Below are 19,014 nucleotides of genomic sequence, written 5' to 3'. Positions count from 1 at the left end.
GGGAGGGATGGAGGAGCCTGAGGAGGAGGCAGATGGTGAGGGAGGGAATACTGCCTGGCAGCAGAGCCTGAATCCCGAGCTGCAGCAGGGGTACCGCATCCTGCGCGAGTTCCTGCTGGAGAAGTACCGGCCTCTGACGGCGCCGTTCCTGAAGCCCCTCGCGGATCAGGCATTTTTCGGGGAAGAAGGCTCTGGCTCCCTCTTGGGCCGTAAGAGCAGCCAGTCCTTGCAGCAGATGCCCGCTGGAATATGGCTATTGAAAATGGAAGAGAAATTTTCCAGTGGTCAGTACACAGGGATAGCAGATTTCGTGTGTGACTTCCGGCTCATGCTCGAGACTTGCTATCGGCTGCACGGTGTGGATCACTGGCTCTCCAAACAGGCCCAGAAGCTGGAGATGATGCTGGAACAGAAGTTGGCGCTGCTATCCCGGTAGGTGTAGGAAACTATAGGTGCCGTGCAGCGTGTTCTTTACATTAAGTAGAACAGGAGGGTGTGTTTCTTTAAATTCCGTTAAAAGAAAACAAGCGTCGAACAAAACCGCACAACAGAAAGAACCCTGGAACTTTCAGTACTTTCATGAAGATTAACGTTTCCTACTGGGAACTATTCAAATCTTAATTCAAAATGCTTTGGAATTCCAAACCTCAAAATGCCAGATAGAGCACAGCATTTCCTGACTAAGATTTTCCTTCTGAAAGAAGCCTTTTGTGAACATGGAGGGACACTTGTTTACACAAGATGTCAAATGCTTCTTTCTTTATTTTATTCTGTTGCAAAACTGCCTAAACTCTGTATGAATATTTAGCTATTTGAAATTGTTATTTTTACAATCTGTGAATTTTTTACCGCCCTTAAAATATATAGGAATAAAATATTAAGCCGAAGTTACCTGTTTTGAAATGCTAATCATGATCCTAAAATGAGAGACAATGCTTACGATAGTATAGTCTTAAATGGCAAAATAGAAATCGTGGTAAGTTGAAATGTAAGTCCCGGGCAGGGACTGCTTTCTTGTCAGCCAAAGCAGCTGAAACATAGAAAGCTCTCGAGCTATATAGTAGAAAGCCCAATTTAAATCACAACTGAAGTACATGCTTTCTCATGAACTGATCGTAGTTTAGTCATTATCAGAAAACCATGGTGGCCTCTTACAGTGAAAAGCCCACCGGTCTTCTGAATGGCATAGTATTCTGGATGTAAAAACCAGGAGGTGTTTTTGGTGAAGGATGAAGGTAAAGAAGGAAGAGTGTTGGGAAATGTATAAAGCTCTGTGTGTCCATCAGCATTATGTTTGCTAGTGACATACATTGTGAACTGTGAGCTGGTAAGAACGTTGTTCGTGTAGGAAGAACACTTTAGGAAAGTGGTGCAGAAGTCACCTGAAAGCAGAGTGAATGTATTCAGTGCTGCTGTAGCAGCGGTGTATTTGAAACTGTTTCTGTGTAACGGCAGTTATGGGACAGTCTGGTGGTAGAAAGGAAGGAGCTGAACGTAGTGGGGCATGAATGTTCCTGGTTTGCTAAAGTAAAACCTGATTAAAAAAAATAAATTCCTGGCTTAATAGAGTTACTGCTGGCAGATAAATAACCAAATACAACTTGGAAGATTTTGTGTTGTCAAATAGCAATATAGGTATTTACTAGAAAATAAATTCAATTGCTTTTGTCTTTCTTCCATTTAATGGACAGTCTTTTTCAGATAAATATTAGGAAATATTGAACTGTGTAAAGATAATCCTGCCTCAGTATATAGTCAGTTTGTCTTGTATTAACTCTTCAGAGATTTGTAAAGATTTTTTCATTATGTCAGTGTGCGCTAGCTTAATAAAAGTTTTTAGGACCTGTAAGTACAAAGGATTATGGAACCTAGAAGTCTCAAACTTCTTTTAAAATTTTTAATTAGACAAATCTGTTTGAAGTGTTTAACATAATTTTATTTGTAAAATGGAATTGAAGAACTACTTCTTGCAACAGTCGTTCTTATGTTATTACAGAGTAGTGTTTAGGTCATTGATCCCCTTCAAGTGATTCAAGGGAATCAATCAATAGTGGTTGTATAATTCCTGAATACTACAAGCCACAGAAAATTACCTTAGAATGGAGGTTCCTTTTGAATGGAAGTTGGATTTTTCTCCTCTGTCCCTCAAATGTTTTCACAGGTTGTGAAAAACTCGCGCAAGTTTTAATGGAGTCTTTCGAAACAATGTAAGAAGAAATGTAACTTTCCAGACAAATTTGTAGTGTTTCGCCTTTCAGTTTTTGGAGTTTAAAATAGGATGAAACCGCTGTTTAACATATGCTTCCCCAGCCTAAACCAACTAATAGATCCCCAAACCCTCCCCCTAACAGACCCCACCACCCAGCCCCCTATTTTTAGGTATCTGCTAAAAAGGATACTTTCTTATCTTAGGTCTTGTGGAAGTTTTTTCTTTCCAAATACTTATGGACTAAGACAGAAAATTCCATCTCCAAATAATATTTGGTAACTTGAGGTAAATGTACGGTTTTTAACTGGTGTGAAAACAGAGGTCATATTAATGTGTTTGGTTTAAGTTTAAAATTTTATAAAGGAATTTTCAAAATGGAAAAAATGGCAAATGAAAAAATAACTGTTTTTTTCTGAGTGAGCATACTTGATCCATGGTTGGTAGGCTAGGCATTGAGGTGCCACTGGTACAGAAGTTCATAGTTGTGAATTGGCTTGCTTTTTTCTTCTAGACATTTAAGAGAGAAAACAGCATTAGCTGTAACATCTAGAGGATGCTATGGGCAGGAGGATGAAAAAACAACAGCATGCATTTCGACAAGACGTCGTTCCACGCCTCGCAGTTTAGTAGGTTTGTCAACAGGCGTGTTTGAGTCTGTGATGGTTCAGGTTCTAAGACAAGAGGAGCAACTGAGAGCAAAAGAGGAAAAGAGGTAATCAGAAAAATTATTTCATTTTAGTTTTAAATAGTTGTCTTCCTAGTTTTCTAAAGCCTTATGGCTTTTTTACGTAAATAAATGTGACGCTCTTGTGGTCTCAAGTTCATGGCTTCAATACAGTGCATCCACAAAGCAAAAAATTAGTACCACTTCCTTGAAAAATTGCTGAGGTCATTTAAGTTTTGAATTGAATTACAGCTGCTCTTATTTTAGTGTAGCAAAACTTCTAATATTAAGTGAAAGCATCCAGAGTAATTTCCTGCTAGTGCATCATGGTTTATGATATGTATCCTTGGACAGTTTTTCATGCAATAATTAGATAAAAAACTACCAGAATGCTTAACTACATTCTAATTCCATGATCTTGTCACTGCTTCTCTCACTGATAGCCAGAAGCAAATCATGTCTGCCAGTGCCTCTGCTTTTACCTCACTGATGTGGCATTTCAGCTTGTCAGTCAGTTGAACAATTTTAGATTGTTCATGTAAATAATTCTGAGATTTCGTGGCCTTCTTAAATTTAAGAGCTAAATAATTCCAGGCAGTGTTTAATGTTAATATGTTTTACTTTAAGGAAAATGAAGCTTTGAAGTTTGTTTACTTTAACAGTAATTTGTGTCACTGGGTCCAAACATGGCTCACAATGCTAAGACAGTGTTTGCTTCAGGAAGCAAAATGTTTCTAGCTTTTTTCAAAGTTTACAGCTTTGTAGACTTTTTCCCATGTGTTACCAGCTCACTTTTAATTTTGCAGGTCATCTTCATTTTCAGCAGATTTGAAGCTATATGGCTGACTTAACTGTTAGACAGTACTTTTCTCTGTAAAACTTTCTTCTAATCCACTAATCTTCTAATCACACTTTGCCAAAAAAAATCAAAGATCACTAGGATTATTGTTTCTTTGATAAAATTCTCTTGATTTTTGCTCAACTCTGGGTTCTAGAACTTGATAACAATGTTTTGAAAAAGGATATTTTGATTGGATTTTAATTCATTGCTAGAGTCTGCAGAACAGTTTATCAAACAAAATAAAAATTACGCTTTCATACACCTGTTTTAAGTACATTGCTGCAAAACTGTAGTAATTAACTGTTAAGTCCATGTATCTGGATATACTCAAAAGTCCCAGATCCTAGACAAAAGATGGTTGATTCTACAGAATGTTCCACAATAACAGAAAAAACCCACAACTGGCTTGCCTCTTTACACCCTAAAATTTTGCACTGTACCACTTATTAAGCAAAAAAAATCTGTCAGTAGATAGCTGGTTTAATATTTCTTTGAGTCTATTGACCTTTCCAAGTAATTTTGCTTCAAATTTCTTCTCTCAGTTTTGTTTCTTAATCACACCATGTTTTTAAAGTAATTTGGACCTCTCTGTACCAATTGTTTCTCAGCTCACCAAAAATGTTCTGGAAGTACCTTTTCTGAGCACTTTCATGAAAAGGGCTTGGCAGTTGGAAGGCCTGTAGAGTTAGTTGCGCATTTCCAGTGAAGATCACATTTTACAGTATGTACAAATTTTCACAGTGGTGCACATATAAATGCACGTACTTTCAACGCTATTTTAATTTGAAAATGTATTGCAACTTTCTAAACTTTTGGCTTATTGCTAAAGTATATATTAACATCATTAAGAAGAGAAAATGGTTATTCTGCTACTTTTTTGGTTTTCTTTAGAAATCTAATACACTGAGGTTGACACAGAAGAGGTACTTTCTAAACAGTATGGAAGACTGCAGCCTTGGGTGTTTTAGTTGGAGAGCACAGTGCTGGTGAATGAGTTGTATTTTGAGAGGCAGCGTCTGCTCTTCACCGAACTTTAAAATGAGCTATCAGGAACATAAAAAAAGGGCCCAGTCTCTGGCCACCTAGTGGGAGACTCAAAGTGCTTGCAGTTGTGATTTATGCTTATAGCCATAATTCATCTTAGTTTAGAATGTGTAAGAGTTGCATACTTTCAGTCCCAGAAAAGTAAGACTGCAAATGCAAGGACCTTTCTATAAAACTTAGCCTCATATCTAAAGAAATTGCCTGTTGAAGTCCAAATTTATACATAATTCTTTGCTTTAGGTATTTAGATACTTTCATAAGACACAGGCTTTTTATGATGAGAATTAAATAAAACTAAAATTAAATTTGAAATACTCAAACATATAAATAAATATCTCATGCATGTTGTATAGAAATAAAAATAAAATACAAATTAAATGTGTATATTAAATCCTTAAATTACTTCTTGATTATTTCTTTCCCACAAATTCCTTGAAATGAATTTTGCAAGCATTTTTTCAACTGCATATTTTGGAAGAATATTCTGAAGTGGGATTTTTATCTTCTCTTCTGTAGTTAACTTCAAGGAAATCCTACTCCGTATCTTTTAGTTACTTTTGTTATACAGGTATCCTTTGTTGAGAGTTTTCTTTCTCTTGTAATTTATCCCTTTCTTGCACAATCAGATTAATTTTTCTTTATGCAATGTTTTATAACTTTCTCCAAGTGACAACATTCATAATGCTAGACTCAACAGGTAAAAACTGACAAGATATTGTTGCGAAGCTGATTTCCTTATTTTGCAACTGACAGTGTTTGTACAGCAGTGAAAGCACTTTCTCCCACCATAGTACCTATATGACAAGCTCTAATTTACTTTTATTGTCAGTCTTGTTTATAAGCATTCCTTTTGTTCAAATGTTGTAATTATCAGAATATTGACTATCTTCTTCAAATGATGAATTACATTTCTATGAGTTTCTACTCAGCTGCTTGGTTACGTGCTAGGTAAGTAACAAATCAATTAATTTACAGATTAGTTGACAATAAAATAGTTGTGGAATTATTTTATAATTGGAAATTATGACTAATTAGTTAGATACTGAAACATAAAGGTAGGTTCCTACTGAAATTTTTAAAACCGCTAGTGAATGGCAGATAATTGACTGGTTGATTTCAGTGGGAATCAAGGGTCTATATGGGTTTGGTTTGTTGAAAATTATGTAGGCTGTTCTGTGTCTTTCATCTCTGAAAACATGATCCTTGGATAGGTTTCAGACATATTCATTTAAACATTTAAATAATTGAATTCTGGCTGCTAGATAGTAATTTAATTAAGGAAATTGTGTAATAAAGTATGCTTATATAGTCAATTTTGCTTTTTATGAGGGTGTTAGCATGGAATTAACCAGATCCAATAGAGAAATATGGAGTATGTAATAATATGATTTAAGATATTTAAGATATAGAAATAATGTTATATGGGCATCTCCAAATTCTAAATCTTAGCTTATTTTAGAATAATGTATAATATTGTTAATCTGTATGTAACTTTCTATTTTATTTTTAAAAGTAAGTTTGTAAAAACAAGTTATTGTTAACTAGAACAGTTCTCTGTGTCTTGTCATTAAGAGTTCCAGTGTCTGACCTTTTACCTGTTAATCAACACCTAAACAGGTTAGACATGGCAATTGGGAAAACAAAATAAAATCTAGTCATTGTCTCCTCTCCTCACCAAGAAATCTCCTGTTGCAAGTAAGAAGGAATTTGCTGGTGATATGTGTTGGCTGCCTTAAATAAGGGAGGAAGTTATAAGAGTAGGAGTTATGTTGGGACTTTGTTTAAAACTGGTGGTGACAGAAAAAAATGACAATAATTTCCCATTTTGATTGATGCATTCTGCACTGCAAAGTAAGACAAACTGAAGTAAAACTTCAGTATTACTGTGCTCTTTTTAACTTTGAGATAAGTATGTTTGACATACTGTAGTTCTGTTTTTTTTTTCCCTCTCATTTCTTTTTGTTCACCTACTACCTGAATTTTCATGAAATTTCTTTTAATAGACAGAGAGATCAAGAAAGAAAAGAAGCAGAAGAAGCTAGTCAGAAAGAAATAGAAGAGTGGGAAAAATCACTTTTAGCTCAAGCAGCACCTACAAGGATGGAGACAATGTGGGAGATTCCAGCTATTGGTCATTTTCTTTGCTTGGCCCAACAGATTTTAAATTTACCTGAAATAGTATTCTATGAATTGGAACGTTGTCTTCTGATGCCTCAGTGTAATGTTTTTTTATCTAAAATAATGACTTCTTTGTTAAGTCCTCCTCATCGCAGACCTACATTACATCGCAGGCCTACATTTTCCTACAGGACTTGGGAAGCAGCACTCAGAAAGAAAGTGCAACACTGGTATACTGTTGTGGGGCAGACTGACAATCCTAATGCTGCTGCAGAAAAACTTGGATTGTGTCCCCAGTTTTTCAAAGTTCTCGGAGAAGTTAATCCCTTGGAGGAAAAACCATTTCATGAGCTACCGTTCTATCAAAAAGTATGGCTGCTAAAAGGTCTCTGTGACTTCGTATATGAAACACAAAAGGATGTTCAGGATGCGGTGCTAGGTCAGCCTATCCATGAATGCAGAGAAGTCATTCTTGGTTATGACTTCTTGGAAAATGCGTACGTTCACTTTCCACAGTTCTGTGGTGCAGATGTTCGAATTTACAAACAAAAACCTTTTCAGGCTCCTGAATTCCCATCTCTTCCCATCAAAGTTAAAAAAGTGCCACGTATTAAATTGGAAAGAGTAAAACATGAATATGTAAGCAAAAGCAATGGAGAGGTCAGTTCTGCTGGGAGAGAGCTGCTCTGTCATTCCAAGACAGAAGGAGAGAAAAGTATGGACGTTGTTATCTGTCCAGAAAAAAAAACACGTTTAGGTGGCTTTAGAGTCACTACAGAGGAAATAAAGGTTGACTGTGAAATAAAAGCCTCAAGTGTTTGTGACATCAAAAAAACTGGTTGTTATAAAGAGAACTTCAGGAATTTGATTACTTCAGGAGAGATTGTGGATATGGGTGGTCACCCTAGCTCGGAAGAAATAACAGATGTGGAGAATGGACAAGGTTGCACTGAAATGTCTGGAGTAAGACCTGAGCTGAGTCCATTCAAGGGGAACACACTGAAAGCTTGCCAAATGCATGTCAACGGCACTTATGAAAACCAAGGCAGAAATTACCATGAATCTGCTGAAGAAATGGTGCTAGAGACCTTACTGCAAAATAAGAAGAAACTAAATAAGATGCTAGCAAAAAAGAAGAAAAAGAAAAAAAAGAAGTTGAAGGATATTCTAAATGAAAATCTACAGAGAAAACTTGATGACTTGCAAAGAAAGCGTGAGATTCATTTTCATCCATTCAAATCTTATAAGTCTGAGATCCAGAACAAGTTGTTTTTAATTAAAAAGAAAGCAAAGCATAAGAAGCACAAGTCTGGTAAGTTGGCATTTTTACTTATAGTAAAAATTAGGAGGATACAGATGTTTTTTAAAGTTGTTTTCTTAGTTGATAAGTCTACATTTTATTTTGTGAAAAGGGAGAGTCTTATTGCATTAGACAATTTGGATATTAACTTTAGAGTCAAAGTTACCTACCTGATAACACAAGCATATAAAACATCATTTGATCAAACTGTGGTTCATTTGCAGAATGTATCTTTAGAGAACAAAATTAATTGCAAGAGTTAATTTGTTGCAAAAAATATTCAGGACAATAAATGTAGCTGACTGGTTAGCGCCAGAGAGTGTCGCTTGAAGGCATTTTATGGTATCTTATATTATAGCAATTGTGGAAATGTTTCTCCATTCTCTGGTTTATATTATCCAAATTATGAAGAATCACAGAGTATTTACATGAGATGATTAATCTAAAGTCATTCATGGTGAAACTGTGCACCGAACAGTACTGCTCTGACTGTGGGCCTGGATCCAACAATCAGGATGCGTCAGCATCAGAATTTATGCTGATGACATTTTTATTACAGAATTGGGCAGCATCTGGTTAAGTGTTTTGGGTAAGTGATACACAATCCAGATTTCAGTTAACTCACTGGAAAATTTCAAAGGTATTTGCAAACTGTGAAGGTACAAAAACCTTAAGTTCAAATTGTTCAGGTAGCTGTAGTATTTTTGATATCACGTGAAGCAACACAAAAACTTAATCCTTTTGAGTCCTGAGCTAAGCTATCTGTACTAGATTTTAGCAGATTCTTTCCAACATATTTTTTGAAGTGACAGGGTGCTTTTCAGAGCAGTGTAGACTGACAGATAAATATTGGATTTCATCTGAAAAGCAGAAAGCCAAAACCAAGAATCTGAGTGACAAAAAAATGTCTTCTAAAGATTAAGAAACTAGCCAAGTTCTTATGGCAGTGCATGTAGCTAGAAGTCCAAATTTAAAGCTAGGTAATATTTAGATCTGAAGTATTTGCACATAACAGCCAAAGAGCTGTCTTACTACTTAAATCACAAATTCCTCCTTCCAAAATATTTCACTGCCCACATCTAAACAGAAGTTTCAAGAGTTTCAGTTGAAGGTTCATATATGTAGTATTCAGGGAAACTAGTGTATTTTACATTTGCCTTTGTAACTTAGCTCTCCAAATGTGTCACCATTTTCAGTCTTCTTAAAACCAAGCAAACTAAGTAACAACCCAGATGGCAAACAAGGACTCTAGTTTTGAGAACTGTTGTCCTTTATCTCCTGATATGTTGATGCGTTTCCCATCTTATTCTGACTACTTCTTCATTTGACCTTGCTGGAGAAAATTTTGCAATAACTTTACAGCATTGCAAGAAAGCGCTTTTCTTCCTATGGTTGTTAAATCTCCATTGGTCCTATGCTGCTAGGCTGAAATGGATAGGATTGGATCCAATTCCTTGAAATAACTTGTTGTTTTATAATGTTTCCTAATGTTAAGGGCTAAATAGTATTTCTTAAAGACTGTCTGAAATTAAATCTTCTGTTTAAAGATTCACGTACAATGTAGAGCAGAAAAAGTGATTTAGTAAAGCTTGTTCTGAGTCCCCAAAGACATCTGACTTAAATCTTGATCCTAGTCATAATAACTCTTCACAACGTTCTTTAAAAGTAAGTAGAAGAGAACATCAGGAATGTAAAAGTGAGTACTTTTTCAACAAAATTATTTTTTCCTGCTATTGGTTCTCTTAGGCAGCTAAATGTAACCAACTCACAGTTTGTGTTTCTATTGAGATGATTTGCATATTCCTGACTTGCTGTGGCAGTGGTAGCCATAGTGAATATAGACTGGTCGTGCAGTTTTTCCATCTGAAAACTTCACAGAAATATTGTGAGCAGAACTTACTGGAGAATACAGCTATGTTATGACCTTTACCATAGTGACAGAGTTTTCTTACAATTTATGAAAAGGTGCAACCACTGTACTGAATCTATGTTTTTGAAACAAGGTGATGGTTATTATTGTGGCAGTGTTCTGTGTCAGAATTATTGACAGAGTAGTAGTGAATGTAATAGAAAAACAGAGTCAGAGCAGTTCTGTAAACAAGTGCATGCTATGCATTAATTTTTAAGTGTTATTTTCTTACTGGAGTTAGATAAGTTTCAGTGCAAGGCACAGTGCAAGAGCATGAGAATCCTACAACTGCATGTTTGAAACAGGGATTGGATGAAATTCAGAACAAACTGTAGGGTTGAGAAAATAGAAGGGACCAGAGACTGCTTGAAATAACTGTCGTGTGCCTGATGCAGAGGTTGTAGTAAATGTAAATTGAGTCTCTTTTTATTCCAGTTGATCTAGAAAACACCAATACAGCACATGATTTAGAAGAACCTTGGATGTAAATTCTGTATCATATACTCATGCTCCGGAAAATTCATGGCTGTGTACCTGCTTGAAGTCCATTTTACTATATATTTTATTTCTTTAGAGTACCATTATGTTTTGTGTGTGAAGTCAAGCATTGCTTGAATGAATTCAAGAAAATGAATTCAACAGCCTGGCAGCAGTGTTGTAATCCCTGGTTTATTGTCCTTGGGAGTTTAGTATTCAGAAGTCTTCTGGAGACTTTTGAGTGTTGTAAAAACTTTGTCATGTTGTCTAACCTGTAGATAAAGGAACAGCCTGTTGATCATGTTGAAGACATTAAGTGAGGTATTCCAGCAAGTAACAATATACTCCATGCATTAAGCTTCAGTGCCATGTCTTCAGAAACATGTACCATCCAGGTTTTATAGGGTTTCAGACATTGTTCTGTAAATCAGCAATATTAACGCACTTGTTCAGACCGACTTAGCTCATTTGACTATATAAAAGTGTATGCTGTGTCAATATGGAAGCTTCAAAACTCTATAATAATGCTTCATTTTCCAGATTGTATCATGTTATATTTTGTAAAGAAGACCTGTTGGGAGCAAGATAGAAGAATAGAAGATTAAAAGGAAACAGGATACATACAGTAGTTGCCAAATCTCTGAAAGACATAAAGTGTGTCTTACGAATTTGTTAATGGAGGGATAACAGGGCCTGTTGTTTAATTTGAGAACACTGCAGTTACTGATAGAATTTAGTGAAATAACCAGAAATTCTTGCAATTGGACAGGCCTAACTTAACTGTGTTCTATCATGACAAATACTACTGATATTAAAAACATCTGTTCCCTCATCTGGGAAAACAAGACTCTCCTCCATATCCAAGAAGAAAGTTGCAGTCTTATAAAAGAAATTATTAAAATAAGTTCTTATTCAAAATTCCACTGTGTTGTCACGTTATAATTCGAAGCATGGATTGACATTGCTTTTGTTCTTCAAGGAGAAGCCACAAGAACTCATACACCACAGTTCATAATAAAGAGTTTTACTAGATCTGTAAAAATGTTTCTGTTTTCAAATCACATTGATCCCAATGCGGAAGAATTTGTAGCTGATATTGTTCTTACTGAAGTAATTTACAAACATCAAGAACATTTGTGGGGCTTCATGTTTTATTAGTTTCATTTTTATGCCAAAAATAGTACTAGAACAGATCTGAAGTATCTGTTTCCCCTTCTTCACCCTTAGATGGCAAGACCAACTTGAGACGACTTATGTCTTAGTTGCATCTAATCTCCCTAGTGTGGTTTTTGGATGATCTTAATTAGTGTTCAGGTCCTGGTTATGTTACTTTGTTAATTGCTGACAGTGTCTGTAGAATTTGTTTCGGCCTGAAAGAAAAACCTGCGGCAGTCAGATTTCTCCCGGACCTACTGAACTTAAGTTTAATGTCTAAGAATTTTCACAGAGCTGGCTAAGGGGTTAATAAAATGTTGATTTCCTATGAATTCCTCTTGGAGGTGAGATGCCTCATAGTGTCTTCCACTCTAAACTGAAACCAAACTGAGATATGGAGCCATTTGGAAAAGGCAGTGTGGAGACATAATTAATGATTGCGGCACAGTAAATTGTTAGTGAATGTAAAGTTACACTGGAATATCTTTAAATGTGGACAGTAAGTAGGCTGTGTTGAATTGAGTAGGTGAACTAAGCAGATTATGTTTATGAGATTCTTAATTTATAAATATTAAACTAAGGTTTAGTAAGGTTATGCTAAGGTTCTAAGGTTTTTCTTATTGATTCCTTTTAGTCAGTAATTAAGTTTATTTGTATGTTGAGTATGCTCTGAAAGACACAGTGCACAATGTTTCAAAATGCGCTGTGATCTAACTACTGTCAGAAACATTACTTCATCTGCTCAGGAATTAATATAAGTCTTTGAGATAATTTCTTCATCCAGTATTATGGACAAAAGATCTCTAGCAGATGTCAGTGAGTGATTTGAGAAGTTGCCTCTCGCCAGTGATTTTGTTATCCCAAGACGGCATTAGTAGTTGGGTGTTTAAAACCAATTACATAGAAAAGATACTTAAGTTTATTACACAGTTGCAAGTCTGGGTTCTGAGGGGGGATAGCCGCAGAACATAACACCTCTGGGTTACAAAACTGGATTTTTATGTACTTACTAAAAATGTATTTCGCCTATCTAATATATGTGAATTACAGATAACTGCCAATTGGGAAAGATTTGGTTTCTGTTAACATTGTTTAAAGCTGAGAAAAAATTTTTGGAAAACCAGATACAAGCTTTTCTAAAAGGGAGAAATTATCAGTACTACCACTACAACTTCTTTTGAATATCAATTTTGTATTTTAAAAGGGTGTTACTGAGGTAGAAGATGAATTTGCCGTAAGTAGTTTGCTGTATATATTAATTCCCTCCCATAGTATAAGTATGTGTAGAGTTTTTTTTACATTTTTAATACATTATATCAAAAAACACACTGTAGGACATCTGGTGTCAAAAAAATGGAAGAAGACTGTGATGTTGCTCTATACATATACATGCTTAGCTCACAGCAGTTACCAGCAATTCTGTAGGTCTTTTGGTACATATATTCCAACATCTGTGCTTTGTGATATGTCAGACTCTATTTATAATTTAATGAGTAAGGCTCATTTTCTTATGCTTCTAGATGGTTTCTTTTAATTCTTGGTCTGTCTGTAACTCTGAATCTTCCCTACTTCATCCTTTTCAGATGCTGATGTGAAGAAAGAAATGTTTATTTTATTTGGGTTTCTAATAATTTAAAGCTCTTTCTACAAATTTTCCTCCTCCTTTTCATAAGAATATGTTAGGGAAAAGAGAGAATATTTCTGTTTAACTGTTACTTCTTGAATTGCACTACATCATACGTCATATAGAACTGGATGCTGAAAATAGTCAGGGAAATACTTGCTGAAAAATATGTTGAAAGTATTCAAGTTAAATGAAAGTTCTATTTTAAACATATTAAAATTTTCCTTTTCGTAAAGAAACAAGACAATCTAGCTGCCTTTTTCTTTTGTCTTTTCATTTTCTTTCCAGATAACATTTTTTAAAAGGGCTATAGCAAGGAGCCACCATATGACCAGACTTCTTTTTGAGTCATTTCATCAAGAAAGCTTCTAAGCATCTACTTTAGTTCTTTCAATGAACAGCATTGTTTTCAGTAGTAGAATGCAGCTGTATTCATAAAGCATATAACAAAAATGTGGACATTTTTGCCCATTGTCAGAATGTTTGGGTTATTGTTCTAGTAAATAAGCTTCTCTGTTTTATCACTTGTTCTCTTATGTGAAATATGTAAGTATTTATTTTTGGTAGTTGAGGGCTCTTTAAATTTTTAAATATATTTGGTATGGATGGTTTCTAGGTTGCTTTATTCATTTTAATATCGTTTGATTTTATGGGGAGTTTCAGATCTAGATTCTTCAAGCCCTGTGCCCTGTCCCATAAGTGTGTTTATTTCAGAGTCAGGTAAGATGTACAGGAAACTCACAGTGTAATAAACTGGAACAATAGATGCATAGGCATCTATGAATATTTGTATGTATGTGTACATACACATTTGCACACACTTAAAACATGTGTTAGGAAGAAGGTTAAGTGTAATATTTTCATTAATTTAAATATTGAATCTGCCTGTGCTTGTATTGTTACCAAGTGCCTGCAGTCATGCTAGTTGACAACAAATTCCACATTAAATTATTATTTACTTCTCTTTTTGTTTAAGCTTTTAAATTACTGTTTGGGACTCCTGAATGTGAACCAGTGATAATGATAGAATGATGGTTTTGGCCTGAGTGAACAAGTTAAAGGTGATCTTGTTTGAATTTACCATATGAATTTAGAAATAACCATATAAGAAACTTAGCTGTCTTGCTTAGTGACATAACTACTTGATTTGAGAAATGTGTATGATTTGTGAACTCTTTTACTGTAGGCAGTAAAGCACTTCCTTACCCTCACAAAGATTTTTTGTTACATCCATTTGTATATAGCACAGCTATATGTGAAGTGCATTATAGGAAGTTGTTTGCCTTCTAAAAATGTTAGGTATTGCCTTAGACAGAAAAAACAAATCAATCTAATTTCCTTGGTAAATTCAATATGTTCAGTCAGGGATTTCTAGATCCTACTTGTGTTTTCCGGGTATCTTTTTACTATTAGATACAGAAATCCCAGATCCTAATGTGTGATTCTTTAGAGTGTTAGAGAAACAAACCTTGCAGGTAAGATGCTATATTTCTTATGTTTGTGTCTTAAGTTCTAGATTTCACTTCTTTCAGAAGAGTGGTGTCAATGTTACTTTTATGACTTAGATTTTTAGGTGCTGTATTATTGAAACTGTAGCGGGCTTTTTTCTTTTTTCCCCTTCCACTCCACACAAAAGATTGCGGTACACAAATACTTGTTCAGTGCTTGCTTCTGCTGAGTCTAGTTCTGATTCATCAAGTTTACATGACTGGAAACCATCTGTTAGTTGCAGTTTAACTTACAAGTCTGTATGTAATTTAGTTTTATTAGTGAAGTACAATGAACAGCATTATGAAGCTTTTCTCTTTTAATCTTACAAGGAAAAAAATCGTTATCTAAAAAAGCAATCACAAAGAAGAGGAAAGGTATCAGAAAGTCTACCATACCAGAATTTCAGGTAAATTATTTTATTTTTTGTTTTAAGCACTTGAAATCTGAATATCTATGAATAAATAAGTCCTTTAGTTTCTCTCTGAAGCTTCTTCTAGTTTTTAAGGCTTAAACTGATATTTTTGGAAGTACATTTCACCTTCTTGTGGTAGAAAATATTTTACCATTTTTATGAAGTGCAGCTGAAACACTATTTTTAGTATTGTTTATGATCCCAGATATATCTGTTACAGTAAAAAGCCTGTAAAAACTAGGACCTGTTAAAGACATTTTAATGATAGATATAACTGTTTGGGTTAAAATTACGTGGTTTTGTATGAGGTGTGACAGTGTGGTTCTTGAATTGAAATCTGGCTTGGTTAAGTGAAGGACTTGCAAAAACTTTATAGGCAACTGTGCTTACCCTGCTTGCAACTGTTATTCCTTATCAGCATGTGATTTCTAGGCCTCTAGGACCTCTTAGGCTATAGAAAGTAACAAGAGTATTAATTATGCTAATATAATTTCATGGTACTGTAGTAGAAGTGTTACAGTACTTCAGTTCTGAGTTGCTCTTTATGTATGCAAGGCTGCTTGGATTGAAGTTCTCCTTTGGCTATCTTTTTTTTTTCCTTCACAAAGCAATCTGTGCGAGTTTGGCCAGTAGGCTTGCATTGAATCATGGCTATTTTGTAATACCTTCATCTTGAATCAGTTGGTTCCATCATGATCATGTGTTTCAGATGGAGCTAGTAGAATTTCTTGTGTTAAAATTGGGTAGTAACCGTCAATGTTGAGAGATAACTGATATTTAAGTGTACAGTGACTTTATCTGCATTGTAATGATGGTGACTAAAATGTTTTCTAATAGCTCCAGAAAACAGGTAGGTGTCTAATTTTTTTTTCCAAGCACTTTGCATGCCATGGATATATACAGTTAGTTTAGAAATAATTTCTTGCATGATTAAACAACTGCATTTAAGTACTCTATCTAAAACTTAGCCCAACCTTTTAGCTTTAGTAGATAAAACATATCTGTAAAACCTTATATTAAAATGTGGCAAAAGACTTCTGACTTTTTTGATCAAAGCTAGGACTCATATCTGTTTTAGGTGAGACTTAAACTGATTAGTATTGAGCAGTTTAATCTTATTAGGGAGCTTTTTAACAACTTAACCTGACTCATTCAAGAGGTATGACTGTTAGAAGGATTTGCAAGTATTAAACCTTTTATGTTTGGAATAATACTAAGACTTTTGGCAGTCTAGTAATTTATGCTTCAATATATTCTTCCTCACATACACAAATGGCCAAACTTTATGAAATTATGTATGTAGTTGAAGGTACAAGTATATTTTTAAAATATTTGGTAAAACAACTTAGAGCTTACAGGCCCTGTGAGATATGATGGGAGGGCATAACCACAAGAATTTTTCTATTCATGTCTATATATCAGTTCTTTTGGAGTGAAAGTTAATAAATTAAGAAGTATAATATGTTTCATGTGCCTGCAGCCTACAAATACAAAAAACCCACAAACGCAACCAGAAGGCACTTCAGTTTGTAAGATTAGGTTCTGTACTTATTAAGTATAGATCTTCTGAAAATCATGACTTGGCTTTAAAGCTGAGTAAAAGAGTACTAATAAGTGTATGATTGTGTGCAGTGACACAAATCAAAATCTATTATTAGTGAAAATTCAGAAGGTAATAGTGCTACTTAATCGAACATTTAGAATACCATTTTTATAATATATAGCTCAAGACTGCTTGAAAAAAATCCTGAAAGCCCTGCAAACAACAAAACAAACTCAAATCAAAAGGAGATGCAAATTAAATTCTTTTTACTAAATAAAAATGCACATAAACCAAGTCTTGGTTTTAATATTTTGAGATTTATTGGAGAAGTGGGTTTACAGCTTCATAATTTGTTATTGAGTTGTCTCTTGCTTATTATTCTGAGCTTCTTATTACTGTTGCTTATTAACATTTTAAAGAAATTAATGGTAGTTATAGTGCTGTACAGAAGAGACGCTAAAGTGTTTTGCAGTTTTTTCCCAGTTACAGAGTACATTTAGGTTTGGTAACCAATGTTTCACTTAATCTTTTCTCCTTTCACCTCATGTACATTCACACATAGCTGTATGGACCTACATGTATGATAATTAAGGAGAAAAGGAACATGCAGATGCGTGCTCTGTTTCAGTGTGTCTTTAACAATTTCAGTTTTATCATCTGTGGTCTATATTAAATGCAGATCCCAAGAGGGGGCTAGGTGGACATTTTCCACATGTAGATGTCAGTGATAAAAGGGCAGCTTCATAGGAAATACAATTATAATTAACAGTCATTACACAAATAACTTGAAATAAAGCATGAGACCCTGTTGAAGTGAGTTAAAATTCTGCAAAAAGTTTGTCTGAAGTTAAGGGGGCAAGGAAGGAGCATCAATGATCTGGGGAATACACTGGGTTCTATGATGCTAAAGAGTTCATTTATAAATTGACTACAGGAGGGTCCCAAGTTGGAATGGAGCTTGAGCCCCCTGTCTTCCCTTCGAAAGTTCAGGGCAGAGTTTTTTTGTCTTTCTTCCTTGAAGTCCTAGGAGTTAATGAGGGTCTTTGAGAGATTATTGAGATCTGAGGTTGCATCATAACATGAAAGTTGAACACTGAATTTGAAATTTTACTGAATATCTGAATCTTCTACTTCAATAGGAGTATAATTGGTATACAATTGGAAAACAGGATGCTTATTGCCTATGAAAAATAAGTCTCTATGTAGTAAGTACTGTGGTGTTTTTTTTGTTGCAGTTAACATGTGCACAACTAATGAGATTACATTAATATAAAAATTTACAGGCTGAATCTTTAAGCCACCATGTAGTGTTCTAGAGAATAGGAACTAATCTTTCATTCTCTCTGATAATTCAAAATGGAAACACTTTTTCACTTCAGATTATTTTCTTCATGATAGGTGATTAGAAGGCATGTTCTTCAAGAGCCATATGTGAAACTACCAGTAAGCTATCAAAATGTGACAAAATTATTAGATTGTAACATTAATATCTTTTTTTTTGCCTTTATGTTAACTTATCCATTAAAACATACAAAACATATTAGAAGGAAATGTTGTTTGCAAAAAATTGAATTGCTAAGTTCCACCAATTACCAGCCATAAGCAAAGAACACTGAAATATAATAAATAAGAATCTCATTGGGAGAAATAGATCTAGAGTCCATATCAAAATGTATAAAGTACACTACACTTTGTTATTTTCATCACTGTTCTTTTCATCTTTCCTTCAAAACACTAGCTTCATTCTCTAAGATAGGACATGCTAACCATATGAGAGAAGTTTCAGAATTAGCTTTTTCCCAGTTGGTGTGCATCTTTATTTCCTCATCTTAAATCGTACTAGAATGAAAAAAATCAAAGTTTTTTCTTGAACCTTTTTATAGTGCTTTTTAGTTCAGTATTGGAGTATTTAAAATGCTAAACTCATTTTGACCATAAATCCTCCAAGCTCAGCTGCTGTTACCTTCCTTATTTTATCAGTAGGTAATTGACACACAGTTATGATCCTCAAATGTACTTCTCATCTAATGAAACCTGTCACTTAGAGATTTGATTACTCTTGCCTGTCACCCCCAGCCCCAAGGCAATTAAACTTTATTTATTGACATTATTTTTTGCATTGATGTAGTTTGGATTGGTCTCATGGGAGAAAATAAAAAGCAACAATAGACTTTAGTAACTGAATTGTCAGGTGTATAGTCAGAAAATTGATTATAGTTATGTAGGG

At 34.7% G+C, this 19,014-nt stretch overlaps 1 protein-coding gene across 1 annotated transcript in view; it reads left to right on the top strand.

Moving 5' to 3' along the window:
* The first annotated feature begins 7 nt into the window (after positions 1-7).
* The window catches only part of KIAA2026 (KIAA2026 ortholog), a 47,479-nt gene continuing 28,472 nt past the window's right edge, over positions 8-19,014 (top strand). The window contains exons 1-4 of the mRNA XM_005425594.2: positions 8-432; positions 2,721-2,921; positions 6,762-8,188; positions 15,162-15,238. Coding sequence (XP_005425651.1) covers positions 8-432; positions 2,721-2,921; positions 6,762-8,188; positions 15,162-15,238 — 2,130 coding nt within the window. The remainder of the gene's footprint in view (positions 433-2,720; positions 2,922-6,761; positions 8,189-15,161; positions 15,239-19,014) is intronic.

This window comes from Geospiza fortis, unplaced genomic scaffold (assembly GCF_000277835.1).
Source record: "Geospiza fortis unplaced genomic scaffold, GeoFor_1.0 scaffold491, whole genome shotgun sequence".
Classification (NCBI taxonomy): Eukaryota; Metazoa; Chordata; class Aves; order Passeriformes; family Thraupidae; genus Geospiza; species Geospiza fortis.
Note: the sequence above shows the minus strand (reverse complement) of the source record. Positions and strands in the feature narration are given on the sequence as shown.